At 32.1% G+C, this 21,894-nt stretch overlaps 1 protein-coding gene across 1 annotated transcript; it reads left to right on the top strand.

Annotated features, from left to right (window-relative positions):
* The first annotated feature begins 6,583 nt into the window (after nt 1-6,583).
* Nucleotides 6,584-21,894, top strand: LOC139493836 (U3 small nucleolar RNA-interacting protein 2-like). The gene is made up of 14 exons (XM_071282048.1): nt 6,584-6,744; nt 8,420-8,517; nt 9,780-9,889; nt 11,925-11,992; nt 12,877-12,918; nt 13,637-13,763; nt 14,414-14,529; nt 14,872-14,964; nt 15,659-15,759; nt 19,235-19,369; nt 20,075-20,137; nt 20,581-20,720; nt 21,207-21,286; nt 21,723-21,894. The coding sequence occupies exons 1-14, from the start codon at nt 6,691-6,693 to the stop codon at nt 21,873-21,875; spliced, it is 1,380 nt and encodes a 459-aa protein (XP_071138149.1). The 5' UTR covers nt 6,584-6,690; the 3' UTR covers nt 21,876-21,894.

Raw genomic sequence — 21,894 nt, 5'->3', positions numbered from 1 at the left:
TTCAGCAGTAAATGTTGTGACCCATGCTGAGAGGTCCGTTTGTTTGTGTCGGTTCATTTGTTTGTACAAATGTCCTCTCGTTGTGGTTTGTATACTGTTTGTTGTCTTTTGATTGAGTTGTCCCATTTTAATTGATATTTTATATTGTGACTTTTCTATACAAGAAAATGCCTGAACCAAGTCAGGAATATGACAATTGTTGTACATTCATTTAATGTGTTTGAGCTTTTGATTTTGCCCTTGGTAAGGGACTTTTCTGCAGATTCGAATTTTCTTCGGAGTTTGGTATTTTTGTGATTTTCCTTTTTTCTATGATGTGATCATATATTCAGGTTAGGGTGATGTTTAAAACGTTACAACTCTGCATTTGTTTGCACTGGTCCTAAGTCAGGAACCACAGGCACTTGTCTCAGAAAATCATTAAGGTATATAGGATTGTTTTTCTGAGACAAGTGCCTGTGTCAGGAACCTATTGTTCAGTGGTTGTTGTTTGTTGATGTGGTTCATAAGTGTTTCTCGATTTTCGGTTTATATGGATTAGATCGTTGGTTGTCCTGTTCGAATGGTTTTAAACTAGTCATTTTCATTTTAGGACCTTTTATAGCTTGTTGTTTGGTGTGAGCCAAGGCTCCGTGTTGAAGGCCGTTCTTTGACAAATGATGGTTTAATTTACAAATTGTGACTTAGATGGAGAGTTGCCTAATTACATCCATGCCACATCTGCTTAAATCTATATAATTGTTAACTATTTATATATTGTGACTTAGATACAGAGATGTCTCATTGGCACTCATACCGCATCTTCTTATTTAAAGACTGATGATAAATGAAGATGAGTGAAAACAATTTTCACCTACTATAACCTTTGCCGATATAATCAAAATCTGGAATTGATAATTGCAGAAGGGATACGGTACGATACGGTTGTCAAGTCATTAATGCCCGCGTCACACTGTCCCGATTTTTACGCCGATGGCAACACGATAATGAAAATTTTCAAAATCGGGACTGATCGTAACCAGATCGGGCTATTAGTAGTGCCATCTTTAACTATCGTAGAACCATCGGCCACTTTTTCTAGCCTTCGGGGACAACTTCGGGAAGGGTTCTAAATTTTTTAACATGTTAAAAAATCCCCGAAGGTGCGTCCGATGTTGAGGGTTCGTATTGAGTTCGTATCACCATCCTCACTATCGTAATGTCACCGGGAATGCATCTTTGCACATCGTATTGCATTCGTGTTTCCATCGTTTCCATCGGGCAGTTTTGACATTACGATGTCTACACGAATGAATCACGAAGATACCCGAAGGTCTTACGATGGCAACACGACTTCGTGAAGACCTCGTAATCCCGTCGTGTTGCCATCGAATAAAAGTACGAAGGCGACAAGATGGAACTACGACGGCAATAAATCCAGCTAAATGTAAGTTAATTTTCGCGTTAAAATACATTTAAAGTGCCATGTGCGATATGCACTGGTCAGTCTAATATGACAGTTAAGAAAGACGTTCACAAAACATGGAGCTCATATCATATGATTCTATGAGAACAAGAAAGGTGACAGCGTTGTTTCTATTAATTCAAATGGAACAAGAAGAGCAGCTATTACAGGCTCAGGATTTACTTTTACAAATAAAATATTATTTTTTGTCAATTTTCCATATCAAGTAACATTATGAAAATCATAAACGCGCCTCGTACACCAACACTGCAGGTACACGTATATATAGGGAAACCAACTTTTTCTTCATTATTCTGATTTTTTTATGTATCGTCTGAGTTGTTGTCACACGAATGTTTACTCCATAACCATTTTGTTTTCTATATGTCATATTTTGCCGCATTAGTTGCTTTCCCAACATCCTTCCTTTTGTCTATATTATTATGATATTCTCCTGGAAAGAGCTCTTTTTGAATAAAAGGGATCAACGAACCCATTACCTTACCTTTAAGATAGATCAGTAAACATGGGCATAATTATTGGTGATTATTCAGACTAGTGCACACATTTTACAGTTCAAACAAGGCAATGCCGAGCGTGGCATCCCCTCGTATGTAACATATTGAGGACAAATATGGACACTATATTTGTATATACACATGCAGAAAATGGTAAATTGAATATGCATATTTGATACATAAACTATTTTTCTAGAAATCAACCAAAACATTCAGTAACTGGAAATACCTTTAATATTGTCTTTAGAACCAGCAGGTAAAAAAATGAGCAACCAATTCCTGTATATTATGCTATTTCAAGGAGAAAAAACAAGTCCATCTGCATGACCTTGACCTTTGGCCTTTGGCCTTGAACGTAAAAAATGTCAGATCATTACAAGGAGGGACAATATACCAAATGTGGTTAAAATCTTTTGAAGCATATTGGTTTTAGAGTGTCCACAAGGGTGATATTGCCTTGTATTACAACTGCCACTGTGACCTCGACCTTTGAACTTTAAAGTCAATAGCGCTTAAGATATTCTTAACGAGTAACACCATACCAAGTTTTGAGCATTTTGGGTCTAGAGTGTCAATAACAGTTTTATATACACGCAACTTACATGTAGTAGGCGAGGGGATAACAAACTAAGTTTTATAAGAATTAGACAAAAAGATCGATTTCCCACCAATTCCTGTATATTATGCTATTTCAAGGAGAAAAAACAAGTCCATCTGCATGACCTTGACCTTTGGCCTTGAACGTAAAAAATGTCAGATCATTACAAGGAGGGACAATATACCAAATGTGGTTAAAATCTTTTGAAGCATACTGGTTTTAGAGTGTCCACAAGGGTGATATTGCCTTGTATTACAACTGCCACTGTGACCTCGACCTTTGAACTTTAAAGTCAATAGCGCTTAAGATATTCTTAACGAGTACACCATACCAAGTTTTGAGCATTTTGGGTCTAGAGTGTCAATAACAATTTTATATACACGCAACTTACATGTAGTAGGCGAGGGGATAACAAACTAGGTTTTATAAGAATTAGACAAAAAGATCGATTTCCCGCCATGCATGGCAGACTTGTACAGAAACGATATGTTGTCGAAATTCTGTTCGTATCTTTTAGACATCGTATGGCCATCGCGCCATCATCGTAATCCATCGTGTAGCCTTCGTAATCCATCGTGTAGCCTTCGTAATCCATCGTGTAGCCTTCGTGATCCATCGTGTAGGCTTCGGCTGAGATATGAAGCTTAAATACCCGTCTTCGGTTAACCTTCGTATGTCCATCTGTTGCTATCGTATATAATTTCGGCACCATCGTATAGACTTCGTTATTCATCGTACTTTCTTCGGTCACTTTTTGGTATTTTAACGAGATCGGGACCAACTTCGTACGAACTTACAATTTTCGCATTCGGGTGTCCATCGTATATAAAAATCGGGACAGTGTGACGCGGGCATAAAGATGGCATTTTTTTTGTATAAATATTAATTCACTCATAGTGTCTTTGCATCGGAAATAAACACATTTATCATTCTGAAACCAGTTGTTAGCATTATACGCCGTTTATGTTCATCTCATCTATTTTTTGATGCTCTGATACTAAACCCTTTAATGGGAGGGATTGTGCTTGATTTTCGTATGATGCCTGAAGACGTATTCTTTTAATCAGTTTATTTGATGTCTGGAGCGGGCATTGTCAGTAACTGCTTGTACTCCTTGTTAATGTATTTAGCATTGTCAATGTGCTTATAAAAAAGAAGATGTGGTATGATAGCCAATGAGACAACTGTCCACAATATACAAGAGACAAAAATGACACAGACATTAACAACTATAGGTCACCGTACGGCCTTCAACAATGAGCAAAGCCCATGCCGCATAGTCAGCTATAAAAGGCCCCAATATGACAAAGTAAAACAATTTAAACGAGAAATATTAGTTTCTTTTGTTACCTATTCTGATATATCGGACTCGGATTTCTTTTTACAGTGAGTTGACTGATAGTGTTGCTCTCCACCAATTGCAACTCATTCAAAATTTTGACCAAATTGCAATTTGTTTTATAAAATCAAATTGTTCAACTGGTCAGAAATTTGAACCAACTGCTGTAGAAAACCACAGCCAAGTCATGAAAGTGCAAGGTGATAAAATAAAACATACTTACAATCCTATAAGACTTTAACTCCACATTAACGATGTTGTGACAAAATTAGTTTATCAGTTTGTATAGTTACATTATATTCATTTCCATGCTGAAGGGGAACTGTTTATTTTGAATTGCTATTAAATTGTCCAAACTAAGCTTTCATATAGTTTTTCTTTCTAAAAGTATTCTATATTTATAAGAATCAGACATTATGTGAATTAAAACATTTCATATTCAGTAAAATATGTGTAAAATTGCAATATATGTTTGTAGGAAGTTTCCATGGGGGAGATAATAACTTTTCTTTCAAAAAGTCTTTATTCAAAAGAATAATATTTTAGGTTATCTCCCCTGAAAACTTATCAATAGCATATTGTTATTTCACACATATTTTACTGAATATATGATGTTTTATTTAAAATGATATCTGATTCTTATAAATATAGAATACTTTTAGAAAGAAAAACTATATGAAAGCTTAGTTTGGACAATTTTATAGCAATTCAAAATAAACAGTTCCTCTTCAGCATGGAAATGACTATAATATAAATGTTATCAGCATTTTTGATATTTTGTTAACCGTTTTTGCCAAAATCGAGGTGTTGTTAACATGTTAACAAACCCCCTATCCCCCCCCCCCCCTCTACAACAATTTGTAATATTTAAAAAGTAACAGTTTATTTGCATTGGTTTTTTTTTTGCCTTTTATCTTTTTTCATTTGTGTAACGTTAATCAGTGAAATACCCTCTGTGGGCTGTATAATTAGGAAGAAAGATATTTTTAATTGTTTTTGTTGCACCAAGGGTGTAAATTGGTTGTATTATTAGCATGTAAGTATGTTAATTGAGGGGGGCAAGGGTTTTCGCTGTTATGCTGTTATGGGGTAATTTAATTCTTTGTTATCTGTTATTCTGAAAACATATTTGCTGTTAGCTGTTATTGTCTTGTTCCTTGTTAGCTGTTATAGGACTATTATTTTTATTGTTATCTGTTATTGTGAGATTGTATATGCTATTAACTGTTATTGAAAATTGGAATGTTAGCATTTTGATAGGAAATTTTTGTCTGAGACAAATGCCTGTGTTAATATTAAGGTATATAAGAAAAACAATTCTGAGACTCTTAAGTAGAAATTGAAGATAATTGAACATTGTGACTTGGATGGAGAGTTGTCTCATTGGCACTCATACCACATCTTCTGATAACTATGGAGGTCTTTCCAATGGTGATATGAAGGTCACGTATTTGCAGAAGGATAATGCCGATTCCAGTAACATACATCTCACAAACATATAAAAATCAGTCGGGTCAAGGACCATTCCAGTATACATTATTATTTTTTTTTGTAATAAATTCTATTGTCTGTGAAAATGTCTTTAGATGATCAATTGTTGTACAAATTATAATTTGTAAAAAATGTGTATAAATCATGAAAATTATAGTTTGTATTTTGACTTTGTACACATTTTTCTAGCAAATTAAAATTTATGTTTTGACTTTGTACACATTTGTGCTTCAATGGTTTGTTCTATATCAAAATTGCTTTTCAGGAGAAAGTGCTCTAAATATCAAATAAATATAATGTGTCACTGGCTTCATTTTCTTGAAAAATTAAAAAAAGAGAAAAGCCCAAAAATTGATCTATCGAATTCCCTTGATTTTTGTTTTAATCATGATCCTCATCAGATATATCCTTGGCCATATGTTTTCATTTTTGTTATATAAATTCAATATACATGTACACAGGGGGTACAAAGAACAGTATCCCCATACATACGAAATATGCAAATCCAGACAATTATAAATATCACAAAAAAAGGAAAACATATGGCTATAGGGATGCCTGGATTGGTCGATTTTTTTTAAGCGTAACATGTGAAAGTCGAATAATTAAGCGTAAAAACTGGAAACAAATTCTGGCGGGACACAGGAAATTACTATTATTGCAACGAAAATCTTGATACGGGATTCTAACTAAACAATAAGCGGGGTCTAGGATGAGACCCCCTCCCAAATGAGACCCCTATAATTTGTACCAAAATATGTAAAAAAAAATGTAATTTGTACAAAAATTCCATGTACATTCAAAACTGAAAAACTTAAAACTGAACAAAATTACTAGTTCCTGTTTTTGTCAAAGGAATATTTATATATGTAAGTCTCTGTTAAGGCCTAGCTAGGTCCATAAAACTTTGGCCAGTTATCTAGTAAGATCTAATGTATTGGTCCTGGACCGGACTGATTTTAAGATTTCATTTATTGTTATCTGTTATCACCACTTTTCAATTCCTTGTTATCTGTTTTAAGCCAAATTGATTTACTGTTTTGCTGTTATTGGAACCCCCCTTCCTCCCCTTTCCCCCCTCCCCCCTCTTAGTTGTACGTCCATGGTTGAACGTGCTGGGTGCGGATCTTTCAACCCGTTATTGACTTCTCAAATATTATTACTAGAAAAATCAAACTCACATACGCGTTTCAAATGTGGTAAATTTATATGAAAGGTGTAAGCTGGAAATGTGTTTATAAATTAATAACACGTGCGAGAAGAAGAGAAACAGATACAGCAGTGGAAATCAATCGTTACAATGTCATTTTTCATCAAGAACAGGAAAAGAAAGCCAGAAAAATCACAAAACAAGGTAACATTAATATTGACCATTGTTTTGAAAAAGTCCCTCACATTGTCATTGGAGAGACCGAATTGTCATGAACAGCTGAATAACAGAATTAGGCAATGCAGGGTTTTGTAATTATACACTTTGCCCATGGCCATGGCTGTGTTTACACCATAAATTTTCTCTTTGTTATTTGGCAGCACCTAGATAGTAAGTGTTGCAACCATTTTATGTTTCAAAAAGTTAAAAACCTTTATAGATTTTTGATGAACATTTTCTTTCCTTGCCACAGAAGCTGGTAAAATAAACAAACATCTGAAACACCTGAGTTTTATTTGAGACCAGAATTCGCGAAAATCGTCTGTCCTGTAACTCCTGTTCGTAAAAATGAGGCTCTGACCAGTATTTTGAAGCACAGGCACTTGTTTCTGTCAATGTGGGGTTTACTATCCACACCGGTACGAAAACCCCACATCGACAGAAACAAGTGCCTGTGTTTTGAAGGCTAGTGTCAGTCCAGATGACCGATGTTAAATTTCCGTTACAGTGCATATTTCGGCACTTTTCAATTGATTATTAGATGTACCGCAACTGTTTCCAATACTGAAAATGCTTAAAAAAATCAGTACACCAGAAGGGTGATTTTCACCCTCTTGCACACATTTCTGGTACCCAGACCGGAAAATGGGTACTTTGGGCCTCGGTTGGTAAAAGTTACCCCCTACTTTGACCTGGAGATCGATCTGCTGATATCTCTTCGGTTTGTCTGTTCCCACAGAGTGTCCTGGTGATTCTCTCCAAGTACTTAGGTTTCCTCCACTATAATGTGTCCTGGTGTCGTAGCTATATATAGCACTCCCATTGTGTATGGGTAGGAATTGTCCTTTTAAATTTTGTTGTAAATACATTAGCGACACATCTCCATTAATCCCGAAAGGGAGTTTACATGGATTCCACTGTACCCTAGCAGCTCTAGATGGGTGCTCCAAATAATGGAGGAATCTACCAGTACATACATACATGTACAAACGTGTTTACATCGGTCATCAGATGTACATGTACCTGTAACTTTTACCGCTCAGGAGTTATGGTTCTTGAAAGATTGAAAAATGGCTTTTCTAGTCGTGTCCGTGCATTTACTCATGAACCATTCAACCTAAGCTTTTCAAATTTTAATATATTGATACTGATGACAAAATGGAGGTCAAATTTGATATTGACGATTTTCACTTTCACCGTTCATCAGTTATGGTTCTTGTGATATTTATTGGCAGGGTACAAATAAATGTTAATAAATCTGGTTTGCTGTCGTTGTGACAGCCTCTTGTTTTTTACATTGATTAGACTGTTAGTCTTCTCATTTGAATTGTTTTACATTTGTGATTATGTCAGGGCCTTTTATAGCTGACTACGGTATGGGCTTTTCTCATTGTTGAAGGCCATACAGTAACCTACAAATAAATAGGCTATAGTTGTTAATTTCTGTGTCATTTGGTCACTTGCAGAGAGTTGTCTCATTGGTATTCATACAACATTTTCTTTTTATATTTACACAGATTTTTGCTGTTCACTGAATATGCAAATGTGCTGGTGGATGCAGGACATTTTTGACATAATCTAAGGATCAAGATATTTTGTGTCGCACGTATCTTGTTTACTGTTTTAAATGATGCTTAAGTGAACAATTTTTTTATTTCAGAAACAGAAATTCAATGATTCACAAAATAAATCAGATGCGAGAAAACCAAAAAAGAGATTTCTTGGAGAGGAACTTGACAGTGATTCAGATATTGAAAGGTATGTCAAGAATTTGTGAAACAGTTTAATGGAACTTAAGGACAGTATATTAGAACTGCAATACATGTGTATGTGCAATTTAAATGGAACCAAGATATGTTATGACTATGCTTAAGAGGTGCAAAATATATGTAGGCCATTGTAAAAGAAGGACGAAAGATACCAGAGGGACAGTCAAACTCATAAATCGAAAATAAACTGACACACCATCATGACCATGGTTAAAAATGGAAAAGGGACAGTCAAACTCATAAATCGAAAATAAACTGACACACCATGGTTAAAAATGAAAAAGACAAACAGACAAACAATAGTGCACATGACACAACATAAAAAACTAAAGAATAAGCAACACGAACCCCACCAAAAACTAGGGGTGATCTCAGGTGCTCCAGAAGTGTAAGCAGATCCTGTAACTTACATGTAGATACTCATTTATAGTGAATTCATAATTGACATATGTTAGAAATATTCAATATACTAAATCCTATTTAGATAGTAATTACCTTTATCTTGAATGTGACATAAAGGAAAATATAGACCAAACATCAGAATATATCAGAAATGTTTTATATTTAAAACCACCTAGGTGGTGGTTATGATTTAGATCTGATATATATTTACATTATTTATATGGGCTGTTTTTACAGGTATTTACCCTTCTGGTCAAAACTGATGGTTTGAAGTTTTCATGGTTGTCTCACTATTAATAATATTCTAGAAAAACAATGGTTGATAGATGAGGGGTCTAAATTAAACTTTTTGTCCTTTTGCATTGTTAATGATATTGACACATAGAAGAGTATTATTGATAAGGACTGTTTAATACCTATGGGAATACGCACATGGTGATTACAATATTGCATACTTTTGATAGAATAAAATGACAATATTAACTATTTCAACATGTTAAAATCGAGATATTTGAAATATGATTTTGATAGTTAACAAAATATGCAGAGACCTAACTAGCAGATTTTGCATATGTTATTACTGAAACAACTCAATAAATCTTCACATAAACCTGTATTGAAAAGTATTTAACTGTATTGCTCTTTGACCTGCTTGTATTGCAAATGTATTGAACAGTCTACATTGTATATAAAAGAAAAATCTGAATTGAAAGATTCAATTATTTTTATATGTGTCTCAATTTCTTGAAGACTCCTGTATTTCAAAAAAAATTATTATTCTACTTTAGAAATGACATTCAATAAAAATAAATCAGTGTTTATATAACAAACTTTTTGCATTCATTTTAGTGATATTGAAGGAAAAAAGACCTATTCATCTTCAGAGGAGGACATAGAGACAGCACAAGAGAAGAAACTTAGATTAGCCAAACAGTACTTGTCTCAGATACAAGCTGAAGGTATACTTATAATGAAATCCTGTATCCACATATCTCTTCTATGTTAGGAAAAGTATGTGTCTTAAGTTAATAGTCATAGTCAAAACGATTGCCAAGTATTTTTTTCTGAATTATAGCAAATCAACATTAGTCGTCTGTCTGAGCCATACAAAAGCAGGACAGGGGATCGATTTTGGAGCTCATGATTAGAAAATATTACCGTTTTGGAAGCCATTGTATACATGGTATATATTTTGGGGCCCTTTATAGCTTGTTGTTCGGTGTGAGCCAAGGCTCCATGTTGAAGGCCTTACATTGACCTATAATGGGTTACTTTGATAAATTGTTATTTGGATGGAGAGTTGTCTCATTGACACTCACACCATATCTTCCTATATCTATATAGAATTAGAATGATTGTACAGTCTAAATGTCTAGCAATTTAACAAAAATAATTTTAAGAATGATTTTTAATACAACAATGTTCCAGAAGATACCAATCGATGCAGAGGTTTTTATCCACAAGTTACCTAACAGCCTTCAACAATGAGAAACACTGATAAAACATAGCAAAGTATATACATTTTTAAGGCCCGGACTTAAAAAATGGTAGAATTTGTCAGGCAATGACCTCATTTTAATGGGTCATTGGTAAATTTTAAGTTTGCATGGATAGTTTTGTTTTTCAAGTACTATAAGATGAACATAATACAATTTATATATCAAAGCTGATCTTGGGTATCTACATGTAGTTTCATGTAACAAACATTTTTTTTTAGATAACCATTTAGATAACCAAATAATTTTTCAAAATTTTCAATTAAACTCAGATTATACATTTGTAGCTTACTTATATGTATGATACGGATTTCCCATTACAGTTTATTTTTAACTTACAATTTCCTTTTCATTGTCAAACATTTAAATAGTAGGACAACATATATTCTAATAATTATATTAATGAGAGAATTCTTGATATTAAGAAATACGGTAAATGAAATTTCTGACCCACAGAATTTTAATTTGGAAAGAGTGTTTTAACTTCTTTTTCTCTAGTAAGTAATTCCTGGTTCAATAGAATGTTTATTGGTGTTTACCTGTTCTCTTTGCCACTAAACCATTTTCTCTGTTCTTTCATCATTTTCTTACAGCTCTTCTATAAATGCGTGCATAGCAAACCTTTGATCAATTTGCTTGCTATTTTTGCTTGGATGTTTGTAAACAACAGGTAGGTAGTCTTTTTCAGTCTGTTTACTATATACTGGAATTTGATTGGACAATAAACATTAACTTTATTTCATGTCAATTTTTATTGTCCAATCAAATCCCAGTATATATAAAACAGACTGAAACTCCACCTACCTATTGTTTGCAAACATCTGAGCAAACATAGCAAACAAGTTGATCAAAGGTTGGCTTTGCATGCTTTTATAGAAGAGCTGTAAAATCTTCAATTTCTGAAATCAGTTGACTACTTTAGAGAAAAAGCATAAAATACTCCATTAACAAGATCAACGCAATTTCACCACATTATTGTGGACTTAAAAAAGTGTTTTGATATTTATTTCCTTTTTATAATAAAACACATTATACATGAAGATGGAAAATGTAGATTTATTTTCTATGAATATTAATTCACTAAAGACATTACCTATTTGAATGTAGGACAGACAGTCAAAGGAAAAAAATGCACATGCAAAAAGTCACAGAACAAAAAAGTTCCATTTTCATTGAAAAAACATTTTTGTATTTTTTCTTGAACTATTATATATAAAGCAACTTTGTAATTAAAATTTAATGAATATCAATAATGATCAAATAATTGTAAAGAAAACAAATTATCAAAGTGGCTTGGTACTTAAACTGCTTCATAGTGCCAAGAAATATATCCTAAATGCATGTTTAAAACTAATTTTCATTAATCAAGGCTTATGAACAATTTCCTAAATTTTATCAAAAGGAATATATGTACTAAGACAAAAAAAATGTGTTTACAGTACATAGAGATCTATACAGCTATAAACTTCTCTATCCAATCATATCTTTCTTCTTGTAGAAGCTGACAATCTTGAAGATGAAGAAATTCACAGAGATATAGTATCGCACAGATTAAAACAGGATATAGTATGTATTATTTAGCTGTCAAAACACTAAAGTTTTCAAAAACAACCAACTTTTTATGAACACTGAGTATTTATAGTTAGACTGTGTTTATTGGAAAAGTGTCAGTTTCATTTATTTTTTTAACATTTTGTATTGTATAATTAGTTCAATTGTCTCCCTTTAATCACAATTTGAGTCTTTATCAAAATTATTTATAAGCCATTTTTAAACAAATAACAATACATTCAATGGAAATTTAGTTAATTATGCCCCACCTACGCTAGTAGAGGGGCATTATGTCTTCTGGTTTGTGCCTCCGTTCGTTCGTTCATCTGTCTGTCTGTGCGTCCGTTCGCTTCAGGTTAAAGTTTTTGGTCAAGGTAATTTTTGAAGAAGTTGAAGTTCAATCAACTTGAAACTTAGTACACATGTTCCCCATGATATGATCTTTCTAATTGTAATGCCAAAATATTTTTTTGACCCCAATTTCATGGTATACTGAACATAGAAAATGATAGTGCGAAGTTCAGGTTAAAGTTTTTGGTCAAGGTAGTTTTTGATGAAGTTAAAGTTACATCAACTTGAAACTTAGGACACATGTTCCCTATGATATGATCTTTCTAATTTTAATTCTAAATTAAAGTTTTGACCCAAATTTCACGGTCCACTGAACATAGAAAATGATTGTGCGCGTGGGGCATCCGTGTACTATGGACACATTCTTGTTTAATTTATATATTAGGGATACAAAACTGTTTTTGTTTTTGTTATAAATTTTCACTGAATTAATAATTTTTAAAAAATACAGGTAATAAGGCTACTTCCATGCCATCCTTTCATAAAGATTGTATAAATCTTACTGTGCATTCTTACATTTCAATGAATATTTTATTTTCATTCTGTAGCTAGAACAAACAGGACGATTACATAAACAGGTTGCTGATGATGTAAGTAGCTAGTTATTATAACCTTTTGTTTTTACATTTTGTTCGATAGAATAATATAGTTCCTAATTGTGCTATTCATCTGTGATGCATCAATTTGGAAGAATCAGATTTCCACCCAAATTGATATGATTCTCATCTTTAAAAAAGTTGCGAAAAAAATATTAGGATCATGCTGCAGAAAATGAATGTTGCAGGTTGTTTTGGGGGTCTTTATTCTCTAGTTTCATGGAGCTATTGTTATGTAAACACAGATTTATAGTTGAATTTATTCTTATCCTGATTATTATGCATGAAACATTTGCCACTGGACCATTGGCAAATAAAAGTCTTATCAATTTGTGTATGGAGATGACAACATGGTGTTATTTTTAAACAATCATTTAAAGAAAAGAAAGATGGAAATAGTAAATTATTTAAGTAATTATAGAAAATAGAAATGTATTAAATGCATGGCTATGTATAAAATAAGATAAGTTTTACTGTATATTCTCCCTGGATATCAGTTATAATTGTATGTAACAGGGATACTTGATGGAATGCTGTACATTAAGTAATTTGTTAAAACAGCAAAAAGTGCAATAAAGAATTTATGAATGTTAAAAAAAAAAAAGAAATAGTAAATGTAATCACACAGTACACAATTTTTTCCGTATAATAAAATTGATACCAATACCAATAATGTTGAGACATGTAATACATCTTATAATTTATCTTTTAGTATATACCTCCAACAATTGAAGACATCACAGTGTTACGAGGACATCAACTTTCAGTGACATGCATCATTATTTCCTCAGATAGTAAACATATTTACAGTGGTTCTAAGGACTGTACAATTATAAAATGTAAGCTAGGATGATGAAACAGTGTTAAAAGAACATTGTCATTCAGTAATTTATATCTTTGTTTTTTGAGGCACATTTATAGATCACTTAAGGCTGCTTAAAGTAAACAATATTTATAGAATTAAGCATACAATTATCAATACATGAAGATTTTAAAAGTTAAAAAAAACCACTTGAGAATTAAAATACTTTTTTTAATTTGATTCATGAGGTCAAAATTTCACTTCTTTAAATTTTAAACCTGATTTGCAAAGGAAAAATTGGTCATTGATTTGGGGTTGTACGGTGGGTGTGTGAATGGCAGCCAAACAGTGTCCCTGCATTTACTGATGAATTATTCAACCAAAGCTTTTCATATTTTAATATGTTACTGATGACAAAATGGAGGTCAGGTTCAATATTAATGTTTGTCACTAATAACGTTCAAGAGTTATGGTTTTGTAATGGTGAAAAATGCCAGGACACAAATAAATGTTAAAAATCTGGTTTGCTGTTGCTCTGACAGCCTCCTGTAAAGTTTATAAATTATTAGAATTTTTGTTAATATGATATTTGTATTATTTTTGATTTCAAAAGCTGTAACTGATAAAATGAATGAAAAAGGCTTTGTTTCCATTTTAAATTTATTTGTAAATTGGTTTATTTTTAAGGGGATACCCAGACATGTCGGAAAGTTTATACAGTATATGGAGCTAAAAAGAATGGAGGTGAAGGTCATTCAGCACATGTCATGTCATTGGCAATATCATCAGATGGAAAATACTTGGTAGGATGTATTTCATTCACAAAGTCACAAGAAATGATAGAAAGTACAATCACTTACCTGTTAAAGTATATTTTAATATTTCTTCATGGCACTAAATGTGAGAGGACGTCACTAATGTATAACTTGTGTCCAATCCCTTTCGCTACTTTTGCAAATAAAATATGTTTAAACTAAACTAAGGATATGTACAGGTTAGCAACATTATCATTCAGTGTATCTTATATTTAAAAATAAGGAGATGTTGATTGCCAAGAATTATCCAACAGAGTCCAAATGATGTAAATGCAATCAACTCTAGGTTGAACATTTAGACCTAACCGTATATTTTATATGTTTTTTCAGGCCTCGGGTGATGCCAACAAAGAAATCCATATTAGAAACCCAGAAACAATGGAAAAAATAAAAGTATTTAGAGGTCATAGAAACACAGTATCTGTAAGTTATAGTGGTAGAAAAAATACTTGTATATATAATATATATGTAACACTCTAATGGTCATTCCTTCCTTATGTGTCCACCTGGCTGAAAACATCTCTTTTGTTCAAGAGTGTGCTTTAAATAACATATCACATGTTCAAATATTTTTTCCCCTTAAACGTGACCAAGTAATTACTATGCCTTCAGCAACACAACATTTAGAGCTGAATTGTCTGTTGTGATGTTTTCTGTTAATAAGTTGATGACAAATCTGAAAAAGAGATCAGGTATTAAACTGTAATTCTATATAAGTTATAACTGACTATTGTACTAATCCTATCATGAGTAAGATAATGGCTGTGTATAGTCATGACAGTAGTGACTTCTGGTGGAAAAGATTAGTGATTAGAGTAAACAGGACTTGCACCATGCACTAATACTAAAGCAGTAAAGAACAACATAACAGGATTTTGTTTTCAAACAAATAATTAAAGATTAGGAAAAAAGTGGCATAATAAACAAAATATTAAATTATTGTATTTGTTAAAGGGATTGGCCTTCAGAAAAGGAACACATAAGTTATTCCTTTTGTTTTACAGGGGCTAGCTTAAGAAAAGGAACATATTATTTTCAATGTTTTTTTTGTTACATTGGATAGAATTAAAGAAAAGGAACACATCAGTCATCTTTTTCCCCCTTTTTTATGTTACAGGGACTAGCTTTTAGAAAAGGATCACATCAGTTGTTCAGTGCTTCACATGACCGTGCTGTAAAGATATGGAACTTAGATGAGATGACATATGTAGAAACATTGTATGTAGTTTAATATTTAAATCATTTTTATACGACCGCAAAATTTGAAAAATTTTTCGTCGTATATTGCTATCACGTTGGCGTCGGCGTCGTCGTCGTCGTCGTCGTCGTCGTCCAGCGTCCGAATACTTTTAGTTTTCGCACTCTAACTTTAGTAAAAGTGAATGGAAATCTATGAAATTTTAACACAAGGTTTATGACCACAAAAGGAAGGTTGGTATTGATTTTGGGAGTTTTGGTCCCAACATTTTAGGAATTAGGGGCCAAAAAGGGCCCAAATAAGCATTTTCTTGGTTTTCGCACTATAACTTTAGTTTAAGTGAATAGAAATCTATGAAATTTTGACACAAGGTTTATGACCACAAAAGGAAGGTTGGGATTGATTTTGGGGGTTTTGGTTCCAACAGTTTAGGAATTAAGGGCCAAAAAAGGGCCCAAATAAGCATTATTCTTGGTTTTCGCACAATAACTTTAGTATAAGTAAATAGAAATCAATGAAATTTTAGCACAAGGTTTATGACCACAAAAGGAAGGTTGGGATTGATTTTTGGAGTTGAGATCACAACAGTTTATGAATTAGGGGCCAAAAAGGGGCCCTATTAAGCATTATTTTTGGTTTTTGCACCATAACTTTAGTATAAGTAAATAGAAATCTATGAAATTTAAACACAAGGTTTATGACCATAAAAGGAAGGTTGGGTTTGATTTTGGGAGTTTTGGTCCTAACAGTTTAGGAATAAGGGGCCCAAAGGGTCCAAAATTGAACTTTGTGTGATTTCATCAAAAATTGAATAATTGGGGTTCTTTGATATGCCGAATCTAACTATGTATGTAGATTCTTAATTTTTGATCCCGTTTTCAAATTGGTCTACATTAAGGTCCAAAGGGTCCAAAATTAAACTTAGTTTGATTTTAACAAAAATTGAATCCTTGGGGTTCTTTGATATGCTGAATTTAAAAATGTACTTAGATTTTTAATTATTGGCCTAGTTTTCAAGTTGGTCCAAATGGGGGTCCAAAATTAAACTTTGTTTGATTTCTTCAAAAATTGAATAAATGGGTTCTTTGATATGCCAAATCTAACTGTGTATGTAGATTCTTAATTTTTGGTCCAGTTTTCAAATTGGTCTACATTAAGGTCCAAAGGGTCCAAATTAAACTAAGTTTGATTTTAACAAAAATTAAATTCTTGGGCTTATTTGATATGCTTTATCTAAATATGTACTTTGATTTTTGATTATGGGCCCAGTTTTCAAGTTGGTCCAAATCAGGATTCCATATCAAGTATTGTGCAATAGCAAGAAATGTTCAATTGCACAGTATTGCACAATAGCAAGAAATATCTAATTGCACAATATTATGCAATAGCAATTAATTTTCAATTGGAGTTATCTTTCTTTGTATAGAATAGTAGTTGATAATATATGTTGGAAATTTGCCAGACATGACTATGATGTCATTTTCTATTTTTATTTGCCAATAACTTTATGTAAATAACTTCATTGGAAATTTGCCAATATAAAATGTTGCTGATGAAGCTTTTTTTCCTTATCTTATCTAAAATGTTTTAGATAATGTATGTTGGAAATTTGCCAGACATGACTATGATGTCATTTTCTATTTTTATTTGCCAATAACTTTATGTAAATAACTTCATTGGAAATTTGCCAATATAAAATGTTGCTGATGAAGTTTTTTTTATTGTTTTATACAATAAACAATGTATATTCACTTTTACTACCAACCAATCTTTACCATTCAGTGATAACAAGCACTTTATTTTACATTTTAATATTTTATGATGTATTTAAAAGAGTAGTTATTGTTGCAAACTCCATTAAAAATTTGAATTGATATCAGTTTTGGAAAAAGGGAAACCGGGATGTGAAAAAAGGGGGGGGGTTAAATTTTTCTCATTTCAGATTTCATAAATAAAAAGAAAATTTCTTCAAACATTTTTTTGAGAGGATTAATATTCAACAGCATAGTCAATTGCTCAAAGGCAAAAAAAAACTTTTAAGTTCATTAGACCACATTCATTCTGTGTCAGAAACCTATGCTGTGTCAACTATTTAATTTTAGATTTAAATAAGAAGAAATCTTTAATTGATTTGTAAAATCTTGACATTTGTTTTGTGTAAAAAAAACCCATGTAATGTCAAAAATTTGATCACAATCCAAATTCAGAGCTGTATCACGCTTGAATGTTTTGTCCATACTTGCCCCAACTGTTCAGGGTTCGACCTCTGCGGTCGTATAAAGCTGCGCCCTGCGGAGCACCTGGTTAAGATAGCTATGGTAAATATTTGTTAGTGGATAGATTTTTCTAACACTTCAGGTCAACATACTTTCAGATTTCAATTTAAAAACTTTGAGTCACGGATCTATTATTATTTTTTTTAATTTGGCAAACCAACATGACCAAATGACACACACTTTTGAACAGTGTCATCTTCTATTGATCAATCTTTTTAAAATTTTGTCAGAGTCTATTGTCTAGTTGAATAAATACAATAGCTATTGTTCTCTGTGTATTTTATTCACTTTAACTTTCTTCTAACATAAATCCATCACTCATTGATTAATTTACTGAAGTAAAAAAGTAATATCTAAATGAATGAAATGCATGTTTCAACTCACAAAACTGCTTGTGCTGTTGTATTCTTTTCAATATCAATATTATATTTTCAATCTGTTCAATAAAAACACTGATTTAATCATTACAAGAATGTGTCCTAAGTACATGTATGCCCCCATCCGCACCATCATTTTCTATGTTCAGTGGACCGTGAAAATTGGGGTAAAATCTCTAATTTGGCATTAAAATCAGAAAGATCATATCATAAGGAACATGTGTACTAAGTTTCAAGTTGATTGGACTTCAACTTCATCAAAAACTACCTTGACCAAAAACTTTAACCTGAAGCTGGACAGACGAACGAACGAACAAATGAACGGATGGACGTACGGACGCACAGATGCACAGACCAGAAAATATAATGCCCATAAATGGGGCATAAAAGTTGAATTTTGACATAATTTTGAGCATCTGAATTATAAAATAAATTGAAATTAATGAAAATGTTATTATATATGGGTTATCCATCGAGGGAAAATTAAACAATTAGAATTGGTTAAAATTCAATGAGAGAATTGCTTTCAATAAATTCTTCTGAAATATCAAATAAAAAAGGAGATCAGGGGCCTTATTTTATTGATAAATCCCCAAAACACAACTTATACTATCAAGTTCTGACAGTATAATTATTTGCCATTGAGTTTAAAGAAAGATGCTTTTCTTAAAATTTGAAATATACTTAATACCAGATTGTTTTTATTGTTGATTCTTTGAAAAAAAATGAGATTGATACAGTTGTAATAAACATATTAAGGTAATAAGTTAAAACAGAAAAATTGAAAATGCCTAATGAATAATATGCTAAACATGCTAATGAAAATTTTCTTTATTCTTCAGATATGGACATGAAGATGCTATAACATCTATAGATAGTCTAACAAGGGAGCGAGCCATTACAGCAGGGGGCAGGGATGCAAGTCTTAGAATCTGGAAAATTATTGAAGAATCACAACTAGTCTTTCATGGTCATATGTAAGCTTATTTCTATATTTGAGTTGAAAAGTGAGCATTTAAAACTAAGGGTAGTCATGGTATTGATATGTTAATTTTTTATCTGAAATAAGGGTAGAATTATTCCTTGTCATGCATGGACATGTGCAAGCTAAGGGGAATGCATTAGTATATACATTGATTGATTGGTTGATTGTGCTTAACACTACTTTCTGCTCTATATCATGGCTGCCAGTCTATCTTTTAGCAGGAAAAATGATAATCCTCATATAAATTAAAATTGAAGGCTGAATTTTAATGGCTAAAATTAATATAACTCTCTGTTTAGAATAGTATTGAAGTTTATGTATATATTTAACTACATTTGTAAGTCCATGTTTACTATCGATATTTAATTCTACACCATCTCATAGATTTCAATGAAAAGTTACAAAATTTAAACTACCAGCACTAAAAACTCTCATCTTTATTATTATTTTATTTCTCAACTCTATGACTTTGGTAGTAAGAGCTTGACCTAGAAATTGTGGTCTAGAACAAAGCAGGACATATTTATTAATGAATCCTAAAAGAGTTAGTAATTCTAGCCACTGGACATTTAATGGTTATCAATCAATAAATTTACTTAGTAAGGATGATATATTAATTATGCAGTCTTAAAACATTACTCAAATATATAATAAATTGATTTATCTGAGATTTTAGAATTGTGACTTGATTTTGTAGGGGTTCCATAGACTGTGTATCCTTGATCAATGAGACAAACTTTGTGTCAGGAGGTGATGATAAGTAAGTATACATTTGTTTTTGTATTAGATACTGTAGTTGTTTACGGAATTTTGTATTTTACTGCTTAATATTGATGCTGGCTAGACATGTTTATAAATTGATAATTTTTTTATTTATTTTATTTTTATCTTTTTTTTTTTGGGGGGGGGGGGGGGGGGGGGGGGGGTCAATCTAGTGATAAGTCTAGGGAACAAAAAATATTATAAAAAAAAGTAATTTGACAAGTCTTTCGTTCATTTATGTAACAATTGTGATGACAATGAATTTTATGAAATGATATAGATTATTAAATTATATTGAACTCAATGACATTTCAAGTACATGAAACCACACACATGTCCTCATTGTTTGAAATAAATTAAAACAAGAAAAATATCAGTGGCATTTCTAGAATTAAGAAACTCTCAAGTTTGAATAGTTCTGACCTTGCATTACTTTTCTAGTTCCATAGCATTATGGGGAGTTATGAAGAAGAAGCCAATGGTTTTAGTCAGAAATGCTCATTCAGGGAACAGCGAGGAAAAGTCTGAATTCTGGATATCAGCAGTGGCATCTTTACAACATACAGATTTAATAGCTACAGGTAAATAGAAATAATAGTTAAATATCATTTTTATAAGGCAATTAATTTTATAGATACTTATAATTGCAGAAAAAAACAAAGCATTGAGATGGTTATCAAAAACCTGCACATATTTATTTCAGCATTAGTAAAAATTAGTCATATTTTATTATGCAGACGATACACAGTTACTTCAAATTGACATTTTTAGAACGACATCATGAACATAGCAAATTAGCAATTGATTGTTAGTAATGTAAGAGCAATATATCACATTTATTACTTGCTCATTTGTAAAAACCAAAGAAAGAGAATCTGTCAAGATCTAGAAACTTCAAATATCTTAAGGACAAAGTATATACCAATTTACTCATGGTGTTCACTGTGTATCCCTTTTTTCTCTAAGAAGGGTTCACAAATTAGAACAATTTAATTAAATGAAGAAAGGAACATTTCTATTAATCCAAAATATATTATATTGTTATTCCGATTCCTTTTCCTTTCTAGGTTCAAAAGATGGAATGATAAGATTTTGGAAGTGTGGTGATGACTTTAAATCATTAAAACCCATTTTTAGTTTGCCTGTGGTAAGTACATTATAAAGATGTTCAGTCAGTCCTAAGAAAGTAATTCTACTATATTAAGTGTGTCAGAGAATTAGCTGAAAGTGCGACAATCTACAGATATTTACTTTATTTTTAGACAACATACAAATGATACAAATATTTGAAATGAAAGAAATTTAGAAAAGGTATGGATTTTAAATGAAATGAAACAATGATATAAGGTTAAACACTTGTCAAAAGTCCACTTTTTTCTATATTCAATCGAATAATGAATATGTTTACCAGACTACCTTTCAAATATCCAGGATAAGACTGAAAAAATTGCTTTTGAAATAGTATTTAAACACACATCTAATTTTATTTTACTGCTCAGTTTCAAGTTAAATGCTGAGAGTTAAAGACAGTGATATTTTAATTGATTATATGTTAAAATATGTGAATCTTCTCTTCTTTACAGACAGGATTTGTGAACTCACTCCAGTTTTCTAAAGATGGCAGTTTTTTAGTAGCTGGTGTAGGACAAGAACATAAAATGGGCAGATGGTGGAGAATTAAAGAAGCTAGAAATAGCATTTGTATCATAAAACTGTCAAAGGCTAATGAACCATAATAAAATGTATTCATATGAA

This window comes from Mytilus edulis, chromosome 1, assembly GCF_963676685.1.
Source record: "Mytilus edulis chromosome 1, xbMytEdul2.2, whole genome shotgun sequence".
Classification (NCBI taxonomy): Eukaryota; Metazoa; Mollusca; class Bivalvia; order Mytilida; family Mytilidae; genus Mytilus; species Mytilus edulis.
Note: the sequence above shows the minus strand (reverse complement) of the source record. Positions and strands in the feature narration are given on the sequence as shown.

Bases quoted from the DNA above. Each gene is read 5' to 3' on its own strand.
- LOC139493836 (XM_071282048.1), top strand. From the start codon at position 6,691: ATGTCATTTTTCATCAAGAACAGGAAAAGAAAGCCAGAAAAATCACAA. The intron at 14,530-14,871 runs GTAGGATGTATT...ATGTTTTTTCAG, and splicing joins CATCAGATGGAAAATACTTG to GCCTCGGGTGATGCCAACAA. The intron at 19,370-20,074 runs GTAAGCTTATTT...TTGATTTTGTAG, and splicing joins CTAGTCTTTCATGGTCATAT to GGGTTCCATAGACTGTGTAT.